This window comes from Oncorhynchus mykiss, chromosome 16 (assembly GCF_013265735.2).
Source record: "Oncorhynchus mykiss isolate Arlee chromosome 16, USDA_OmykA_1.1, whole genome shotgun sequence".
NCBI classification, from domain to species: domain Eukaryota; kingdom Metazoa; phylum Chordata; class Actinopteri; order Salmoniformes; family Salmonidae; genus Oncorhynchus; species Oncorhynchus mykiss.
Window position 1 is genome coordinate 52,950,370 of NC_048580.1, and position 20,708 is coordinate 52,971,077.

Genomic DNA, 20,708 nt, shown 5'->3' on the forward strand with positions numbered 1-20,708 from the left:
AGGCTGTCATGTGCCTTTTACTGAGGAGTGGCTTCCACCTGATTGGTGGAGTGCTGCAGACCAAGGCCCTTCTTCCCCGATTGCTCAGTTTGGCCTGGTGTACAGCTCTAGGAAGAGTCTTGGTGGTTCCAAAGTTGTTCCCTTTAAGAATGACGAGGCCACTGTGTTTTTGGGGACCTTCAATGAAAGCAGAAATAATTTGGTACCCTTCCCCAGATCTGTGACGACACAATCCTGTCTTGGAGCTCTACGGACAATTACTTCGACCTCATGGCTTGGTTTTGCTATGACATGCACTGTCAACTCCTGGACCTTGTGTAGACAGGTGTGTGCCTTTCCAAATCATGTCCAATCAATTGAATTTACCACGGGTGGACTCCAATCAAGTTTTAGAAACATCTCAAGGACAATCTCAAAGCAAGGGTCTGAACAGTTATGTAAATAAGGTATTTATGTTATTTACGTTTTACATTTTAAAGTTTTCGCTCTGTGTGTAGAATAAGTTAATCCGTTTTAGAATAAGGCTGTAACATAACAAAATGTGGAAAAAGTGAAGGGGTCTGAATATTTTCAAAATGCAATGTAACTGCCAACAAATGCTTCTTGTAGCCATCAATGAGCTTGCTGCTCCTTTCTACTGTCAATTTGTCCCACTCTTCAGCAGCAAACTGCTCGAATTCTTCAATATTTGAGGGGTGCCCTCCACCAACTGCTGTTTTCAGCTCTCGCCATTGGTTATAGATGTGATTCAGATCTGGACTCTTTGCTGGCCAGTCCAGAGTTTCTTCTTGAATCATTACAGCGTGCTTCTGATGTATGCTCGGGTTGTTGACCTGCTGGAAGATCCACAACATTTAACATAGACAGTTTTTGTACACTGGGTTGAACATTGCACTCCAAACCGTGATAATCTACTGAGTTCATTATGTATTGAACACATTCAAGTCCAGTACCAGGGGTAGCACACCTCCACATGTTTTATTGTGGAGAGGGTGTTATTTTCTTTGAATGCTTAAATTTGTCCTTTGGTTTAAAATCCAATAATTTTTTATTAAACTTATTCAAGAATAAATAGGGAATTATTTAAGAAAAGTTCAGGGGTGACCATATATGGCCAGAACTGTGCAATACAGCGGGGCAAAAAAGTATTTAGTCAGCCACCAATTGTGCAAGTTCTCCCACTTAAAAAGATGAGGCCTGTAATTTTCATCATAGGTACACGTCAACTATGACAGACAAAATGAGAAAAAAAATCCAGAAAATCACATTGTAGGGTTTTTAATGAATTTATTTGCAAATTATGGTGGAAAATAAGTATTTGGTCACCTAAGAACAAGCAAGATTTCTGGCTCTCACAGACCTGTAACTTCTTCTCTGTCCTCCACTCGTTACCTGTATTAATGGCACCTGTTTGAACTTGTTATCAGTATAAAATACACCTGTCCACAACCTCAAACAGTCACACTCCAAACTCCACTATGGCCAAGACCAAAGAGCAAGGACACCAGAAACAAAATTGTAGACCTGCATCAGGCTGGGAAGACTGAATCTGCAATAGGTAAGCAGCTTGGTTTGAAGAAATCAACTGTGGCAGCAATTATTAGGAAATGGAAGACATACAAGACCACTGATAATCTCCCTCGATCTAGGGCTCCATGCAAGATCTCACTCCGTGGGGTCAAAATGATCACAAGAACGGTGAGCAAAAATCCCAGAACCACACGGGGGGACCTAGTGAATGACCTGCAGAGAGCTGGGACCAAAGTAACAAAGTCTACCATCAGCAAGGGCATTGAAGATGAAACGTGGCTGGGTCTTTCAGCATGACAATGATCCCAAACACACCGCCCGGGCAACAAAGGAGTGGCTTCGTAAGAAGCATTTCAAGGTCCTGGAGTGGCCTAGCCAGTCTCCAGATCTCAACCCCATAGAACATCTTTGGAGGGAGTTGAAAGTCTGTGTTGCCCAGCAACAGCTCCAAAACATCACTGCTCTAGAGGAGATCTGCATGGAGGAGTGGGCCAAAATACCAGCAACAGTGTGTGAAAACCTTGTGAAGACTTACAGAAAACATTTGACCTCTGTCATTGCCAACAAAGGGTATATAACAAAGTATTGAGATAAACTTTTGTTACTGACCAAATACTTATTTTCCACCATAATTTGCAAATAAATTCATAAAAAATCCTACAATGTGATTTTCTGGATTTCTTTTCTCATTTTGTCTGTCATAGTTGAAGTGTACCTATGATGAAAATTACAGGCCTCTCATCTTTTTAAGTGGGAGAACTTGCACAATTGGTGGCTGACTAAATACTTTTTTGCCCCACTGTATAACATTAATTTACACATTTAAAACCATTCTCATAAAGCCATGATGAATCCTATACCTTATGAAATCTTTTAGCACCATATAGTAGCTATGTGCACATTGTGCAATGTACCAGTCATACATGATCTAGGGCAAACGCATAATTTGTGCATCCATTGTTTGTTATCGATTAAATGATCCATTGAACCCCTGAATAGCAAAACATTCCCATTTAATACAGTATATTGTTCAGATCATAGTGGTTGCGTGTGACTCAAAAGCAAACAGTCAATTGTGAGCGCAAATGCAGAAACTGGCCATGAAACTGCAGTACTGAAACCCATTGATTTCTTATAAGGCTTCTCCCAATATACTGTAACTTTTCTTTGCCATTCAGATTCCTATGGGGCACAACATGCTTCATAGTATTTCTAAAGAAAATAACTTAATCTCACCTTGATATTTAAAATTTGACCTTGCAACACCAAAATGATACAGTATTTAAATTATTTTGATAGAAAATGTAATGATACACAATGCAATTACTGACTCATGAATATAACCTTTACAAAGCTCTGTTGCTGTTGTTAGTGTCCTCATAATCACTATGCTGGCATGTGTGTAGTCAAATACAGGCATATTTGATATATTCTCAACAGGGCATTTTTAAGGGGAGTCGCATGACTCATTCATACTGTTCATATTTCTCCATACTTCCAATGGCCAGCGCCCACTCCAACTGTAGCCAAGTCAGGGAACAGAGGGGGCAGAGCTTGAACCAGTAACCATACACACTGCAGTTATGCTAAAAAGTCCAGACTAGCAATGTGCCAGTTTTGGTTCTTAGCAGTGTGATCACACAACTAGAGCTCTTTGGTCAAGAAGACACAGTTGTGGCTTATCCAATGAGGTTCTTATCCATGTTAACCGTGGGCAACACAATGTGTCCAGCCCTGGGCCCTGATATAAAGGTAAAAGGTATTTGAAACATTATTATCCCTGTAACTAAAAGTTTGAAACAGTAAAAACTCAATGGATGAGTGCATAGCAAGGCAAGAGTAAGCATGAGAACTTGTTGATTAGAGGAAATGGAGAGAAGAGCAATACTGACAGCATAGACATGAAGAACTAACAGTAGTAACCTTCTAGTCAAGTCTGGTATGGGTGGAGAGCTAAATAAGATGAGCAACAATAAAGGGACAAACAGCTGGACTAGGCAACCATTACTCATTGTACTGTAAATGTGTTGGAGATATAGTGACAGAAGTCAAGAGGAGGGAGAGAGGGAGACAGGTGAAGAAGGGGAAGGTATGGTGTCAGCCAGGTTATAGGTGGAGTTTGGAGAGGATGACAAAGGGGTAAAAAGAGGCCTGGTGGCAGAGGGGGGCGGGGAGTGGAAAGCAGCAGTGACTGTGGTGGGCGAGTCCGAGCTGACCTCATCCCCTTCCTCCGAATCCCACACCTCACTCTGCAGGTAGTCCGCAAACAAGGCTTTGGCGCGCTGCAGCACCCTGCCCAGATTGTGTCGCCGAACAAGGCGGTCAAAGTGCATAGCCAGCTCGTTGTAATCAAAGCTGTTCTTTATAATGTGGTCTCGATGCTCCAACAGGATTGACAGGCACAGGAACAACATGAAAGGATTCCCTTTACCAAACTCTTGAGGCGGTGGCAGGGAACAAGGTTTGATGGTGGTATTCTCTGGTTTGGTTGAATTTGGAGTGTTGGGCGCAGTGCTGGAGGCTCTGCTGCAAGGAGAAGGGAGGTTACTGGGAAAGGACTTGTTCACTGTGCTGACCGGCAGCGAAGGAAGAGCTCTCCCGAAGGACAAAATAGGGGAGGAGAGCAATGATCTAGTCAGTAGGGGAGAGGAAACCAAGGACCTCCCTGTGGGGGTAGCGGGAGAGTTAGCTCCGGTTCCATTCGGCACTGACGCAAAGGAAGCAAATCCTCTTGTGGCTTTCTCTGGCGACTCAACCCTTCCGTTGGGTAAAATGGGGGAGGTGTACTTTGGTGACGGGGTGTCTGTGAGGGCACCTCTCCAACTTGAGGGGGAGGGAGTGGAGCCTGGAGACAGAGAGGAACCATTCTTCCAGCTTGGCAGACCATGAGGAAATGGGGAGACCGGAGAGGCTGTTTGTCCATTAGGGGAGCTCCTCTCCTCCGTCTCTGGGCTGGAGGACTTGTCATCATCCGTTATAAGAGGTGCCCTCTCCCCTGGATCCTCCTCGCTGTCCTCGGTGACCTGCCGGGCCAGTGGACTTGATACAGGGTGCAAGGAGGCTTCCATCTCAACAGGACCCTCTGGTGCGTCTCTCTCCACGAAATCAAAGCTGTCCTTGTTCCGTGCATTGTAGTATTTGAACTCACCAAAACTGGTCTGCTTCTCAAAGGGAGGAACAGGCGCATTATTGTGCGCCTTCTCCTTTCCTACGTAAGGCATGTCAAAGTTCCCCTCACCCTCTCTTCTGGCTCCTCTGTCCTCCCGCTCTCCTTCCTCCATGTCGATCTTTCTCCCACCGTCTGCCTCTTCTCTTGAAGGCCTCAACATGTGTCGTCTCCGCTGCTTCTCTTTCTGCTCCCCTTCTTCTCCTGCGAAAGCAGGCCTCTTTTCAACACCACTCTCAGATGTCATTCTGGTCTGGTCTGTCTCTAGGGGAGGCCCAAAAAGCTCCACTTCCGTTTCAGGTGGATCAGGAGGCAGGGAGCTCCAGGTGACCTCCAGCATCCTCAGGGCATCGTCGAAGGCAAACTCCCGTTTGAGTTCCAAGAGCAGCCAGCGGTAACAGAAGAACAGGTCATCAGCTCCGCGGGACACCAAGTAACAGTAGAACTCGGGGTCTGAGTACTGCAGTAGCAGCTTCAGATGCTGGAACTTGACAGACATGAGTTGGCCATCCGGGCGGAAATTGCCCTCTAGGCGTTTCATGATGCCACAGAAACAGATGAATGCGTGTGCCTCATTGTCCATAACGGCAAGTATCGGAGAAGCGATGTCACTCATGCCTTGGCAGTACGACACCTACGAAACAGAGTTGAAATGAATTAAAACACAGCAAAAACTAGGATTACATACACTACATGACCAAAAGTATGTGGACACCTGCTCGTCAAACATTTCATTCCAAAATATTGGCCATTAATATGGAATTGGTTCCATTCAGCCACAAGAGCATTAGTGAGGTCGGGCACTGATGTTGGGCGTTTAGGCCTGGCTCGCAGTCGGTGTTTCAATTCATCTCAAAGTTGTTCGATGGGGTTTAGGTCTCTGTCCACACCGATCTCGACAAACCATTTCTGTATGGACCCCGCTGTGTGCACAGGGGCATTGTCATACTGAAACAGGAAAGGGTCTTTCCTCAAACTGTTGCCACAAAGTTGGAAGCACTTAATCATCTGGAATGTCATTGTTAACTGTAACGTTGAGATTTCCCTAGCCCGAAACATGAAAAACAGCCCCAGACCATTATTCCTCATCCACCAAACTTTACAGCTGGCACTATGCATTTGGGAAGGTAGCGTTCTCCTGGCATCTGCCAAACCCAAAATCATCCGTCGGACTGCCAGACAGTAAAGAGTGATTCATCCCTCCAGAGAACGCTTTTCCACTACTCCAGAGTCCAATGGCGGCGAGCTTTACACCACTCCAGCCAACGCTTGGCATTGCAATCTTAGGCTTGTGTGCGGCTGCTCGGCCATGGGAACCTATTTCATAAAGCTCACAACAAACTGTTATTGTGCTGATGTTGCTTCCAGGCAGTTTGGAACTCGGTAGTGAGTGTTACAACCGAAGACGGACAATTATTTTATGAGCTGCGTGCTTCAGCACTCAGCTATCCGAGTGACCTACCACTTCGTGGCTGAGCCATTGTTGCTCCTAGATGTTTCCACTTCACAATAACAGCACTTAGTTGACCAGGGCAGCTCTAGCAGGGCAGAAATTTGAGAAACTGACTTGTTGGAAAGGTGGCATCCTATGACGGTGCCACATTGAAAGTCCCTAAGTTCTTCAGTAAGGCCATTCTTCTGCCAATGTTTGTCTATGGAGATTACATGTGAGCTCCATTTTACACACCTGTCAGCAATGGGTGTGGCTGAAATAGACAAATCCACTAATTTGAAGGGAAGTCCACATACGTTTGTCTATATACTGTATCACTGCAAGTAGACAGGGTTTACTAATCATAACTCAAATGCAAATAGACAGAATTGAAGACGCCAAACACCAGCGTTGAGCATATATTTGTTCTCACTGAGCTAATAACACCACACCCCTTAGCATGTCTGCATGTCAAGGAATGTAAAAGGAATGCAAACATGTCCGTATAACGCCACCATCAGGCTACCAAAGAGGACGGGGAAAAAAATAGATCCCAACACCTGTGGATGTGTAATGGCAAAGGTGGTAAGCAGGTCGGTGAGAGCGGTGAGGTGGGGGCTGTCCTCGGAGCCGGCGTAATAGGGATGGGCCCGGTCGGTCCTCAGGACGTCCTTCAGTACGTTGCCCCTGATGAACTCCAGGTCCTCTGGACTGACCCTAGCTGACCACTCCCCCTTCAGCTGGTCGTACTCCCTAGTCTTTCTCTTCATGTAGTCCATCCTCTCCTGACCGGTCAGCCCATCGGGGTACACGTTCAGGAGGTAACGCCACACAACCTGGACAGAGGAAATGACAGATCTGAAATTATTTTTTACCACAAACTGTCCATTAGAGAAGGGGTTTAGGGGTTTATAGGATATACACCAGCAATTTGTAGGCTCTAGGCGACAGTAAAGAACACTTCTACATTAATGTGGATGCTACCATGATTATAGATAATCATGAATTAATTGAAAGTTAAAAGGCACAAAGACATACCCCCAAGAGATGCTAACCTATCAACATTGCCAATAACAGGGGAGGGTAGCATTTTTTTCATCATTATCCACAATTCTTTCATGATTATCCGTAACCATGGTAGAATCCACATTAATGTAAAGTGTTCAAAAACATATTCTATTCTTATTTACAATGACTCCAAAATGACAATACATTATTTACCATTCCCTTCTATTGGGCACAACATCATCTGAAAAACAACCAAAACAAATGTTGCAAGGTTGTTGTAGTCTTGGCATGCTAGAAATATGGGACCAAATAATAAACTTTTGACTACTTTAATACACATAAGGGAATTTGTCCAAATACTTATGATACCTTCCAAATGGGGGGACAAGATACATAAAGTGCTTTCATTTCTAAATGGTAAAACAGATATGTATGAAAATACCCTCAAATAAAAGGTGACATTCTGTACTGCCACCTCAGAGCCAAATTATATGTTTTAGCTTCACTATCTAAAATATCTATGTTCATACAATACAGTGAGTGTATAGTAATTTAACAATATCGCTCTTCTACATTCAAATGGCATTTCTTTGTGCTCATTTTCTCATACATTCATGTTCCACATTGAATGACCTACATAGATACTGTTTACACTCTGAAGTGAAACATGCTTTAGTCCCACATCTAATTCACACTTCGGGAAATTATTCATATCCAAAGACCATAAGTACCCAATTCCCGTCAATGTTTTGGAGACCATGGGCCCTTCTCAAACTCAAATGTCTGCGTAAATCTCCCATTGACACCAATGCATGGTTACAAGAAAGTCTAAGTTAAACACATTCAAGTTAAGATTCGGTACTATGGGATTTTATTTGATTTTCTAGTACTTTCAATTATATTTGTGAAATGCTTTGGTATCGAGGGTTAAACTAGCTGTCTGTTAGTTGTTGGAATCTGTCAGCGAATGCACTGTTACCTTGCGTAGTGAAGGCTCTACCCCACCATGATAGATGCGTAGCCTCAGTTCCTCTGGTCGGGAAAGCTGGCCCTGGCCGTTGAGGTAACTGTGGAACTCTGCATCGCTCAATGGGGGCTTGAAAGGCTTCACCTCCTCCCCATAAGACCAGCTCAAGGCCTGTTGTACTCTGGACAGTGTTCGACCCATCATCTGAACAGAGACAGACAGCAAGAGATTAAACCGCAGGTGGGTCTTTGGGAGCAACACTAACCTAAGAACTGGAGTTATTTAGCATTAGCAGAAGGACCTGACTCAAGGCAGCAGTGACTGGCTGGTAAAAAAGATGGCTGACAGGGTGAAGAGCGAGAGCGTTGTCAGTAACCTGGGACAGTAGGGACTGGGTGAAGGGGAGGGCAGCAGCCGCCAAGGACCTCCTATCCCCGGGAAGCTGGTCAGAACAAATCACTTCTTTGGGGCTTATTATGTCCCAGTCTTCCATAACGGGACCTAAAAGGAAGAAGCAGGGTAAACGAGATGGTCGTAAAATGGGACTGTATGAAGGAGAGGCCAACAAATACATTGCAACAACAAAAAAAGCTTCAATAGCAGCTACTTAACACAAGCTAATTTACCCCATTTCCCAAAAACATATACTGAATGAAAGCGTGCGCACACACACAAGTTCTTCAGGTGGTGACCCAAAGGAACACATCAACAGAACGTTTGACGGGTCTGCTTACTGTCTTCGGCAGGCTTAATGTCCATCTTGAGTTGTAGATAAGGTTTAGCTGCACTGACAAATGCAGCATCTAAATCCCAGTCAGACAGGAGCGAAAGATACACTTCCAAACCTCCACGGTCCCGGGATAGGTAACTTATTCCAAAGTTGCGTTTGCTAATTAGGAAACAAGAAAATAGCTGATAGCAATATCTAAAAGGCTGATATCAATTCTAGAAAACATGGCAATCCAAGTCCTTCCATATCCATAACCTTTTCAAACTTTACTGTAGGCAAAGCTTTCTCACGAAACAAAACTTTCTAATATTGTCTGCAGAATGGTGAAAGTGCAAAATAATGGTGGAATTCAGATATTCAGTTAATGTTTAGCACTATCCATGGAGTTTTTAAACTATGGCGCACGACATGGTTCAATGCGCCAACAAATCAGCACAATCTACTTTTTCAAACTGCAGCCATCTTGGAGCTAAAATTGGGATCATGTAAACTGTGCTAATGCCAATACAAAAAAAGAGAAACGAAGAGCAATGTACAAAAGGACAAACTTAGTAAAGTGCATGGAGGCTGCCATTTTTATGCACCTCCACAATTCTGCTTGCCATGTCAATCAACAGCACTGTAGACATTATTATGTTGATGCTCCTCCTCACCCATTTAACTCAAAGGCTCGGATGAGGATGTGCTGTAGCACCTCAAGTGATGTTATCTGAGGATCCACAGCAAATGAGCGAAACTCCACTGGCAGCATCCCCTCACACTTCTGAGGAAGGCGAGAAACAATCATGTAAACATTCATTGAGGTACATTGTAGGCCTATTTCATATCATCACTGTAAATCATGTGTGACTGAATCAATGTCATTCTTCAGTTCCAATAAAAAGGCTAGCCTGGGTTCCAGAATGAAGTTTTGAAATTCAGTTAACCCAGGCTACCAAAAGCCAACAACAAAGGTGAATGTCATAAATAGCAGACTGACCTTCTACAATGGCAGACTAACCTTTTTTTGTAACGATTGGGTCGTAGATCAAAAATGGTGTAGGCTATATTTGTCACAAGAGAGCAGAAATGCTTCCTTTTATATCACTAAATGACGTGTCACCAGTTCTCAGTCAAGAGCTCAGAGCTGATCTGGTGATGACGGCGATGTTAACTAAATGACTCACTACTATTACTAAAGCATCAAGACAACGGTATAATAACCAGCCACGTCACTGTGGGGTTCTGCCTGTGAATAACAGTTCATTATTTGGTATAACACAATAAACCATTCTAACTAGCTGTCAAGATTCGCGGGTTTAGTTGACTCTCAATATTGCTTTAAAATTGTTTCCCCGGTGCACGATCACATATCAACACCAGCAGCAGGTAGCTAGTTAGACCTATTGTCAATAATCGAATCTTCCTAATCCGTTATTTTTCATAGATACATTATTTACTTTTTGTAGTCAGAAGATCCAAGAGGGTTACGTTCAGAATAACGGTCCATCCTCATTAGATGTTAGCAGGATCAATGCTAAAAAACAACAAAGCACTGTTCTGGGTAGAAGAAAATGCTAGCAGTTCAAACTGCTACAAGCTAACGCAAAAGTCACCAAAATGTAACGAGAAATGGCCAAAATACGTCAGCCACGGTGATAACAATAAAGCTAGCTACCTGGAAATGTGATACATGTCAAAGGGTACCCCAAGCTAGCTGCAGCTATTCCATCGTTCACATATTCCTCACCTTGACTTTGACACGCACTACGCCCCTCTCCTCATCAGTTGCCATGTTGATGAGGAGTCCACTGGACCCGCGATTGTTGTATTCAATTCGATTTTTCTTACATAGGCATTTGTCAAATTGGAAGAGAACGGTCGCGGCGACTCATGTTTTTCAGTCGCGGCTTTGTCCAGACCTGTACATCTACGACATTAAGAGAAATCTGTTTCCTGTTTGACGGGAATTTGTTTTAAAATAAAAGCTCATCCACACATTTGCAGTACTTCACTGAAGCTAATTTGTCAAATATTATTTCCGTGATTATGTTCTGAATAACAAGAAACAGAAAATATAATTTACTACAGAATTTGAGAATAATCCGATGTTAACATTCTAGCTAAAAATGTAAAAAAAACTCCAAATGCCTTTCTTGCTAACAAATGAGGACTTTTAATATCTCCAAAAAATATTGAAGTTTCAGCTTTCACGACTGGAACTCGGGATATGACGCACGTATACATTACATCATTTAGTGCTGCTGATGGTGCGTTTATGGAAACTCGGAACACGGTAATTTCCAACATGGAAACTCTTCGTCGAAAGATGATGCCCTAGTTTTCCACCTGGAAAGTGTGGATTTTTTTGTATGGAGGTCAATGAGAGAGTGTTAAATTTGGTCAACAAATTGAATTGCAAAATGTGCTACTTGAGGCTTATTTGATCGAAATAGAAGTTTGGTAATGTTTAGCTTGTTATGAATGTACTGATATAAGGAACCAATACACACAGTCAAGTGGAAAGCAAAGGCTAGCATTTTCAAACAAAATTTACATCCTGCAGCACTAATTCCAATAAGTTTTGGGACACTGTAAAGTCCATGGAGAATAAGAGTACCTTCCACCCAGCAGCCCACTGAACTGAGACTAGGAAACGCTGTCACCACTGATAAATCCATGATAATCGAGAATTTCAATAAGCATTTCTCTACGGCTGGCCATGCTTTCCACCTGGCTACCCCAATCCCGGCCAACAGCTCTTCACCCTGCCGCAGCAACTGGCTCAAGGGCCCCCCCCACCCGCCGCTTCTCCTTCACCCAAATCCAGACAGCTGATGTTCTGAAAGAGCTGCAAAATCTGGATCCCTACAAATCAGCTGGGCTAGACAATCTGGACCCTCTCTTCCTAAAATTATCTGCCGCCATTGTTGCAACCCCTATTACTAATCTGTTAAACCTCTCATTCATATCGTCTAAAATTCCAAAAGATTGGAAAGCTGCCAGCGGTCATCCCCCTCTTCAAAGCAGGAGACACACTCAACCCAAACTGTTACAGACCTATATCCAGCCTGCCCTGCCATTCTAAAGTCTTCGAAAGCCAAGTGAACCAACAGATCACCGACCATTTCGAATCCCACCGTACCTTCTCCTTTATGCAATCTGGTTTCCGAGCTGGTCACGGGTGCACCTCAACCACGCTCAAGGTCCTAAACTATATCATAACAACTATCGATAAAAGACAGTACTGTGCAGATGTCTTCATCAACCTGGCCAAGGCTTTCGACTCTGTCAATCACCGTATTCTTATCGGCAGACTCAATAGACTTGGTTTCTCTAATGACTGCCTCGCCTGGTTCACTAACTACTTCTCAGATAGAGTACAGTGTGTCAAATCAGAGGGCCTGTTGTCCAGACCTCTGGCAGTCTCTATGGGGGTGCCACAGGGTTCAATTCTCAGGGCGACTCTTTTCTCTTTATATATCAATGATGTAGCTCTTGCTGCGGGTGATTCTTTGATCCACCTCTACGCAGACAATACCATTCTGTATACATCTGGCCCTTCTTTCGACACGGAGTTAACAAACCTCCAAACAAGCTTCAATGCCATAAAACACTCCTTCCGTGGCCTCCAACTGTTCTTAAATGCTAGCAAAACGAAATGCATGCTCTTCAACCTATCGCTGCCCGCACCCGCCTGACTAGCATCACTACTCTGGACGGTTATGACATAGAATATGTGGAGAACTATAAATACAGTGCCACTGACACGGCCCGCAACCAAAACATGCGGACTGGAATCCTCAAATAATCAATTAGTAAGCAAAATAAAAATCTCATTCAAGAATTATAAAGTGCCATTTCTTTTTCAAGAGGATTTTCTTGAATTCACCATCCTACCATATTTCCCTCCCTTGGTGGAGTGTACTGTTCAGAAACTGACATGAAAGCTCAGTTACTACAAAAACACATTTAGTTAAAAAGGTCATTCTGTGATTTGGGTTGGCATTTAAGTATTGCATTTTGTAAAAAATTCTTATTTTTTTTGTAGATTTCTATTTAATTTCTATGTATTTGGATACATTTTCCCATTATAAACAAACTAATATGGCAGCTTAATACATTTGGACCATTATGATAACATTGTGCCACCAGTAGGAGCAGTAACACCAATGCCAACTTTTAGGTAATTGAGGATTTTCATAAAATGGAGGCCACAGAAATGAACATCTATGGTCAATAACCCTTTTAAAATAATTTACAAAAGTGATATGATTAATAATTTCTCACAATGCAACACCAATGACACTTTATTTAAACACAATTCTCAATCCTCACATTTACGACACACTAAAAGGGTTTGATTAACTAATCCTTTCCTTTAATATAGGCCCCTATGCTCAAGGTCCTTTGTAATGAGTGATTTTCAAGGCGGTAACACCAATGACTTAAAATATACTTGTAAAAAATTATAATAATCAAGACCCATTACTCAAAACAAACTGATGCGGTCATAAGATACTGTATGTCATTATATGACATCAGTCCGTTACAGGCTACATGGTTAAAATGAGATTTAAAAAGTCAATCATGTGACAGATATCAAAAACATACATTTGTACATGGTGTGGATAACAAGTTACAACCTTAACTAACCTAAAAAGTAAAACTAATGGCTAAACCCATCAAATGTCCTGGCCAACCAAGTTCTATTGGGTGACTTGAATAGGCAGATATTATGATATGCTACTACTGTAGGCCTACTGGCATACAATAACCCAGCAGGTGGCACTCATGATCCGTGCAAACCTTTAACCTGTTCTGGGTTGTCCACCATGCCTCCTTACTCTCAGCTTAGCCTCAGTTCCTGCATCTTCATATTCAGTTTGCGGTTTGTGAGATCTTGGATTGCCCCTCTCAGCGGATGTGAGCCATCTCCTCCAGAAAGGGAGTCTTCATGCAGCCAGTGCAAAGCTGGTCCATCCACAGGGGAGCCTCATGCTGCAGGGGGGTGCGACGAGGGTAGAAGGTGTAGGAGAGGTCGTAGTTCAGCAGACAGCTGATGGATGCCATGTAGACATCAGAGAAGCGGCACAGGCGACGGGAGAAGTAGGTGGGGTTGTGGCAGGTGCGGAAAATGCTACCAAAGTGAGGGTTGAACAGGTTCTTGGTCACAGCTCTGTGAGGGGGGAAAATGAAAGAAAGGGTCAAAGGAAGTTCATAGGTCAGTACGAAGCTTGTTAAATCAAAATTACACTGAATCCTTTAGGTCTGACTTGCTGTCCGACGGTCTTGATAAATTAAATTTGGAATATTATGACATACACTACATGACCAAAAGTATGTGGACACCTGCTCGTCGAATATCTCATTCCAAAATCATGGGCATTAATATGGAGTTGGTCCCCGCTTTGTTGCTATAACAATGGTGGCGAGTTTTACACCACTCCAGCTGATGCTTGGCATTGCGCATGGTGATCTTAAGCGTGTGTGCGGCTGCTCGGCCATGGAGCCCAATTCATGAAGCTCCCGTGAACAGTTCTTGTGCTGATGTTGCTCCCAGAGGCAGTTTGGAACTCGGTATTGAGTGTTGCAACCGAGGACAGACAATTTTCTTGCGCGCTACAGCACTCGGCGTTCCCGTTCTGTGAGCTTGTCTGGCCTACCACTTCACAGCTGAGCCATTGTTGCTCCTAGATAATTTCCACTTCACAATAACAGCACTTACAGTTGACCAGGGCAGCTCTAGCAGGGTAGAAATTTGATGAAGTGACTTTTTGAAAGGTGGCATTCTGTGATGGTGCCACATTGAAAGTTACTGAGATCTTCAGTAAGGCCATTCTACTGCCACTGTTCTATGGAGTTTGCATGGCTTTGTGCTCGAGTTTAACACCTGTCAGCAACAGGTGTGACTGAAATAGCCGAAAGCACTAATTTCAAGGGGTGTCCACATACTTTTGTATATTTTGTGTATAATATCTACTAACACTAGACTCACCGAAGCTCTTCTCTCTCCTTCAACCAATCCTGCAGAACTTTCTTTGACTCTGGATCTCGATGCATCTGCAACAAGTTCAATAAAAATGTTTTTACTTGAACACTTTCATCTTAACATAAAAAAACATGGCATGGCTGATGGGTAAAAAAAATATATCATAATATTAGCTTGTAGTAGTAGTGATTATTGTGGGGGTACAATTGATTGGGACCAGAGTATGTGCAGCGGAGCATGACCAATTTGACTGGAGCGCTGAGCGAGATTACCAAAGGCTGGAGCCTGCTCCAGTAGCGCTCACTTCACAAGCTCAGGGCATGCCTGGCCCAGCATGCATTTGTAGTCTACTTGTGTGCTACTATAGCCCCTTGCTTTAGCTACTGTCATGGAGTTCAAAATATTTTAATAAAGAAACTGATAAAACAGTTGCAAAATCAAAATGACTTACAAGGATGAGGACCAAGAACAAGAGGGGGAGTGCGGTGATATAGTGTCCACAACTAAAGAATCATTATGGAATCTGAAAAGACGCGTATCCAGAAAGCATGATGGTGTACTTCGTGTACATGCTAAAAGAAAGGAACAAGGTGGGTAGAAAAAAACCTTAAGGCCTACCTATCCTACCTATAGAAAAATAAAAAATAAAACACCTCTGCATCTCTGACCAGAGTGGCCAAAAGGGTGTTTAGCATCCCCAGAGGCTCTGCAAGCTCAGAGAGGATATTCTCCACTGCTGGCCTGCTCTCCAGGCATCGTCGCATGAGTCTGAAGCCACAGACTCTGGCCAGACTCGTGTTTCTAAAAATGAATTCAAAAGGCACAGTAGACTAAGCCTGATAAGGCATTTTACATTTAATTCTAAGTCACAGCCTATATGCCCAATTTATAGACTATAATGATACAACGAAATGTTGTTTAAATGCTGAGCGCTTTATGTCCCTACCAGCCTATGCTGTCACACTCGCAAATGCTTCACAATGTATTCCTTTGTAGGCTATAGCATTGAAATAATACAGCCTAAATAAGTCATTTTAGTTCCTTCTTAGGCTCCCTGTCTGGCTCCTGACCTATTTAGAGTGTTTATATGTTGTATAATATTTCATGTGGCCTATTTGAAATGAGCGCTTCTTACATTCACCTTTTCATGTTTACTCAAATCATTTTCATTCAAATCATATGGTTTGGTTTTAATACTTCAAAACCATATGGTAGGTCAAGGCAGTCACAAAAATAGATGGGTTTTGGCTAAATTGTGATTTTAATGAATGGAGCGAATTTTGAGCAGCATTTTTTCCCACACTGTGAGTGTGGAGCGGTGCTGCTCCATGAGCGATAAGTGGGATTTCCAACCGGTAAACGCAACATTGCTTTGACCTCACAGTTTGCCAATTTATATGTTGTAGAACACACTATAGCTCTATAAGTGTACCTGCATGCGCTCCAGCAGACCGGTGAGTGCCTGCAGCCAGGTGAGGCCCTGGGCATACTGCTCCGTGTTCACAACCCTGGTCTCCACCTCCAGCTCCGGTACTATGGCTCCTGTCCGCCAGCCGTGACGCAGCATCAGGTCCTGCAGAAGAGCATGAGTAGTCAGCCCAGTACAATGACTAGCCACAACATGACACAGGTTATTACAGTAAGCACAATGTGGGACACAGACCTTAAAACAAAGTCAATTTCTGTTTGCCATTTCCTGTGTGGAGAAATCACATCCACACTGCCTGCATCAGTCACCAAAATATTCAGACATAGTACCAGTCAAAAGTTTGGACACACCTACTCATTCAAGGGCTTTTTCTTATTTTTTTTAATAATTTTCTAAATTGTAGAATAGTGAAGACATCAAAACTATGAAATAACACATATGGAATCATGTAGTAACCAAAAAAGTGTTATATTTTGCTATTTCAGATTCTTCAAAGCAGCCACCCTTTGCCTTGATGACAGCTTTGAAATCTCTTAGCATTCTTTCAATCACCTGGAATGCTTTTCCAACAGTCTTGAAGGAGTTCCCACATATGCTGAGCACTTGTTGGCTTGTTTTCCACTCTGCAGTCCAACTCATCCCAAACCATCTCAATTGGGTTGAGGTCAGAGGATTGTGGAGGCCAGGTCATCTGATGCAGCACTCCATCACTCTCCTTCTTGGTCAAATAGCCCTTACACAGCCTGGAGGTGAGTTGGGACATTGTCCTGTTTAAAAAACAAATGATAGGCCCAAACCAGATGGGATGAAGTATCGCTGCAGAATACTGTGATAGCCATGCTATTTGTGTGCCTTGAAATCTAAATAAATCACAGACAGTGTCACCAGCATAGCACCACACCTCCATGCTTGACGGTGGGAACCACACATGCAGCGATCACCCGTTAATCTACTCTGTATCTCACAAAGACAGGGAGGTTGGAACCAAAAATCTCAAATTTCTGTCAAAGGACAGATTTCCACCGGTCTAATGGCCATTGCTCATGTTTCTTGGCCCAAGCAAATCTCTTCTTATTATTGGTGTCCTTTAGTAGTTGTTTCTTTGCAGCAATTCGACCATGAAGGCCTGATTCACATAGTCTCCTCTGAACAGTTGATGTTGAGATGTGTCTGTTACTTGAACTCTGAAGCATTTATTTGGGTTGCAATTTCTGAGGCTGGTAACTCTAATGAACTTATCCTCTGCAGCAGAGGTAACTCTGGGTCTTCCTTTCCTGTGGCAGTCCTCATGAGAGCCAGTTTCATCATAGCGCTTGATGGTTTTTGCGACTGCACTTGGAAGAAACCTTACAAGTTCTTGAAATGTTCCAGATTGACTGACCTTCATGTCTTAAAGTAATGATGGACTGTAATTTCTCTTTGCTTATTTGAGCTGTCCTTCCCATAATATGGGCTTGGTCTTTTACCAAATAGGGCCATCTCCTGTATACCACCCCTACCTTGTAAAAACACAACTGATTGGCTCAAAGGCATTAAGGAAATAAATTCCACAAACTAACTTTTAACAAGGCACACCAGGTGACTGACTACCTCATGAAGCTGGTTGAGAGAATGCCAAGAGTGTGCAAAGCTGTCATCAAGACAAAGGGTGGCTAATTATTATTAATATATTAACATATTAACACACATTTGTTTAACACTTTTTGTGGTTAATACATGATTCTATATGTGTTATTTCATAGTTTTGATATCTTCAATATTATTCTACAATGTAGAAAATAGCAAAAATAAAGAAAAACCCTGGAATGAGTAGATGTGTACAAACTTGTGACTGGTACTGTAAATATAGTATGACTCACTGCCAAGTCACTGTACAGATGATCTCCAAAGTACAGCACCTTGGATCCTCTCCATCCTGTGAGCCTGAGAAAGTCAAACAGGTTGCCCTACAACAAGGAGACAGCGTAATGAATGTCACAAGGAATTATTATTAAGTTAAATCAGGCAATGGTTGAAGGTAACAGAGGAGGAAATATGACAAACAACGTGGATTGGCAAAACTATAACATGACAGTAATTATGTGGTCATGGATGTGGTCTTCCATCAAATTCTGCTGAGGCTTTTAGCAACAGACAATTATTGGCCTTGAGGGTCAGTCTGGCAATGATGTTGGCAGGGTTCTTAGAGGAAAAGTACTGCATGGTTAACATGTCCAACTGTGAGGCAACAATACATGTAATTTCATCAAAGTAGTATCCATTTATCACCAAGCCTGATCGATTGTCCCCAAATCCTGTCTAGATAACAGAGAACCAGGTGGCCTCATGCTTGTCACATATTAAGCCACAGAAAGCACCGGGCCCAGATGGACTACGGGGCAAAGTACTGAAGGTCTGCGTCGACCAGCTCAAGGGAGTCTTCACACAACTGTTTCAACTCCTTCTGAGCACCTGTACTGTGCAAAACTCCTGGAAGGTGTCGACCATTGTACCGGTGCCTAAGAAGTCAGAGGCCAAATTACAAATGACTTTTGCCTGTGGCCCTCACACCCCTTCTGGCCCAATGCATGGAAAGGGTTGTTAGTAAGCACCTTACCCTGTCCATAGCAGATCATCTGGACCTGATACAGTTTGCCTATTAGTCAGAGGGGGACTGAGGATGCTATCCTGACCTTGGTGAACATGGTGGCTAGTCAGTCACCTTCAACATGATAAATCATATGCACACGTTATTTATTGATTTTAGTTCAGCTTTCAATACAATGCAAATGCACATACTGCTGAAACGACTACTGGACCTGAATGTCAACGGCGGCCTCGCAGGTTAGATCAAGGACTTAAACTGACCGCCCACAGAGGGTCCTCATGAATGGGGCCCTCTCTGATGAACTGATCCTGAACACAGGGGCACCCCAGGGGTGTGTCCTTTCACTATTGTTGTTCTCTACCTACACTAATGAAATGAAGATCCAACGAAACAATGTGAGACTTTTCAAGTATGCGGATGACATGGCTCTAGTAGGACTCTTTTTTTAAAGATGTTACATCAGATGGGTACAACTATTTTAAACAGATCAAAAACCTTCAAGAATGATGCTGGTTAAGTACCCTCCACATCAATGTGGAAAAGACAAATGAGCTGATCATCAACTTGCCAATGTCCCAACCACTCTCTCTGAATGACCAACCAGTGGATGTGGCTGAGTGTTTCAAACATCTAGGGACACAAATTGATAACAAGCTGAGTTTTACAGAGAATGCAGACTATTCGTTTTAAAGCAAGCCATCGCCTGTTTTTAATCAGGAATTTGAAGACGTTTGGGGTCAGCCAAGATGCTCTGGAGAGGGTGTATAGCAGCTTGGTGGAGAGCATCCACACGTTCAATATGACAGTCTGGTATGGTAATCTGAGCGCGAGGAGCAAAAGCAAACTGACCAGAATAGTAAACACAGCCAGCAAAGTAATTGGTCGACCACAGGCACATTTGAGCATTCTGTTCCACAAGTCAACCATAAAGAAGGCACTGGCTGTCATTGGTGACCCCTCCCACCCTCTACTCCCTCAGTTTGAGAGGCTTCTCTCTGTCCGGCACTTCAGAATGCCCATGGCCAAGAAGAACGTGTTCAAACATTCATTCATTGTGCTGTTGGACTACTAAATGCAACGTAAATTTGATCCGTATATGTACTTATCTATCCAGTGCAGTTGGGACAGCGGTCAGTTGTGAGTGAACGTATGGCCTATGTTTTTAGTATGATCGACTGACTGGTTTAAGTGTGTATGATGTGAGAATGTATGTGATCCTTTTAATGGAAGGTGATGTCCATCCTGGATGGACAATAAAGTTTAGTCTATTCTATTCTGACCTAAATTCAAGGACAAGACTAACATCTTTGCACAGGCGTCAAAGGCCAACTTTGTAACACCAGACTAACTCAGACTTTGGACATTTCATTCAGGTTGATTAAAGAGTTAACATGCCAGTCTAATCATGCGTCATTCACTTTCCACAATAAAAAGGAACAAATACAGTTTTGACATTGTGGTAATTTGTGAGATTCACAATCTGTTACGCAAGTAGTCAATGCTGGTAAATCCTGCAACTGGGTTAGTCACTTTGAGCTATATACAGTAATACTGCTGGGTAATGTCTACACTCCTACCTGTTTGTAGACCTGGCCCTTATCCAAGCTCGTGATCTTGTCCCACTGAAGGTCCCCGTTGCTATCCAAACGTCTGAAAGGTCTGCAAGTGGCAAATATGGTCACAGAATGACCTTAACAGTATGCATTTTCTGTGAAGACCAAAGTTTCGGAATTTGGACACTTCTTGATTGGGAATATAAAGGTATGCAGTGTACCAGACTTACTTGCCACAGCTGTTGAAGAAGTGTGGTTTGTCAGCTTGAACAATGACAATGTCAAATAATTCCCTCCAGTCCTTTCCTACCATGTATTTCATCCCTTTGTCTCTA

General features: G+C 43.0%; 2 protein-coding genes across 6 annotated transcripts in view; both read right to left on the reverse strand.

Moving 5' to 3' along the window:
* Positions 1 to 286: 286 nt before the first annotated feature.
* On the reverse strand, positions 287 to 11,571 carry LOC110492269 (TBC1 domain family member 25). 4 transcript variants are annotated; one of them, XM_021566444.2, is made up of 8 exons: positions 10,563 to 11,571; positions 9,487 to 9,596; positions 8,838 to 8,992; positions 8,405 to 8,604; positions 8,116 to 8,307; positions 6,689 to 6,964; positions 3,747 to 5,330; positions 287 to 836 (listed from the first exon to the last, which is right to left on the reverse strand). In XM_021566444.2, exons 1-8 carry the CDS (start codon positions 10,605 to 10,607, stop codon positions 504 to 506), a joined length of 2,895 nt encoding a protein of 964 aa, XP_021422119.2. In that variant the 5' UTR covers positions 10,608 to 11,571; the 3' UTR covers positions 287 to 503. The 4 variants fall into 4 exon arrangements, with proteins under 4 accessions (XP_021422119.2, XP_021422121.2, XP_021422122.1 ...); XM_021566446.2 differs by having other exon boundaries at positions 8,480 to 8,604; positions 10,563 to 11,568; XM_021566447.2 differs by lacking the exon at positions 287 to 836 and having other exon boundaries at positions 2,527 to 5,330; positions 10,563 to 11,568.
* Positions 11,572 to 13,087: 1,516 nt separating this feature from the next.
* Positions 13,088 to 20,708, reverse strand: part of LOC110492270 (5'-nucleotidase domain-containing protein 2) — a 34,196-nt gene continuing 26,575 nt past the window's right edge. Inside the window, exons 9-14 of one of the 2 annotated variants that reach the window (XM_021566449.2) lie at positions 20,604 to 20,705; positions 20,398 to 20,479; positions 18,093 to 18,179; positions 16,237 to 16,377; positions 14,811 to 14,875; positions 13,088 to 13,991 (exon numbers count right to left, since the gene is read on the reverse strand). In XM_021566449.2, the coding sequence (XP_021422124.2) occupies positions 13,730 to 13,991; positions 14,811 to 14,875; positions 16,237 to 16,377; positions 18,093 to 18,179; positions 20,398 to 20,479; positions 20,604 to 20,705 (739 nt within the window). In that variant the 3' untranslated portion in view covers positions 13,088 to 13,729. Of the gene's footprint in view, positions 13,992 to 14,810; positions 14,876 to 15,255; positions 15,377 to 16,236; positions 16,378 to 18,092; positions 18,180 to 20,397; positions 20,480 to 20,603; positions 20,706 to 20,708 lie in introns of those variants that run through there. The other variant, XR_005036542.1, reaches the window with a different exon arrangement.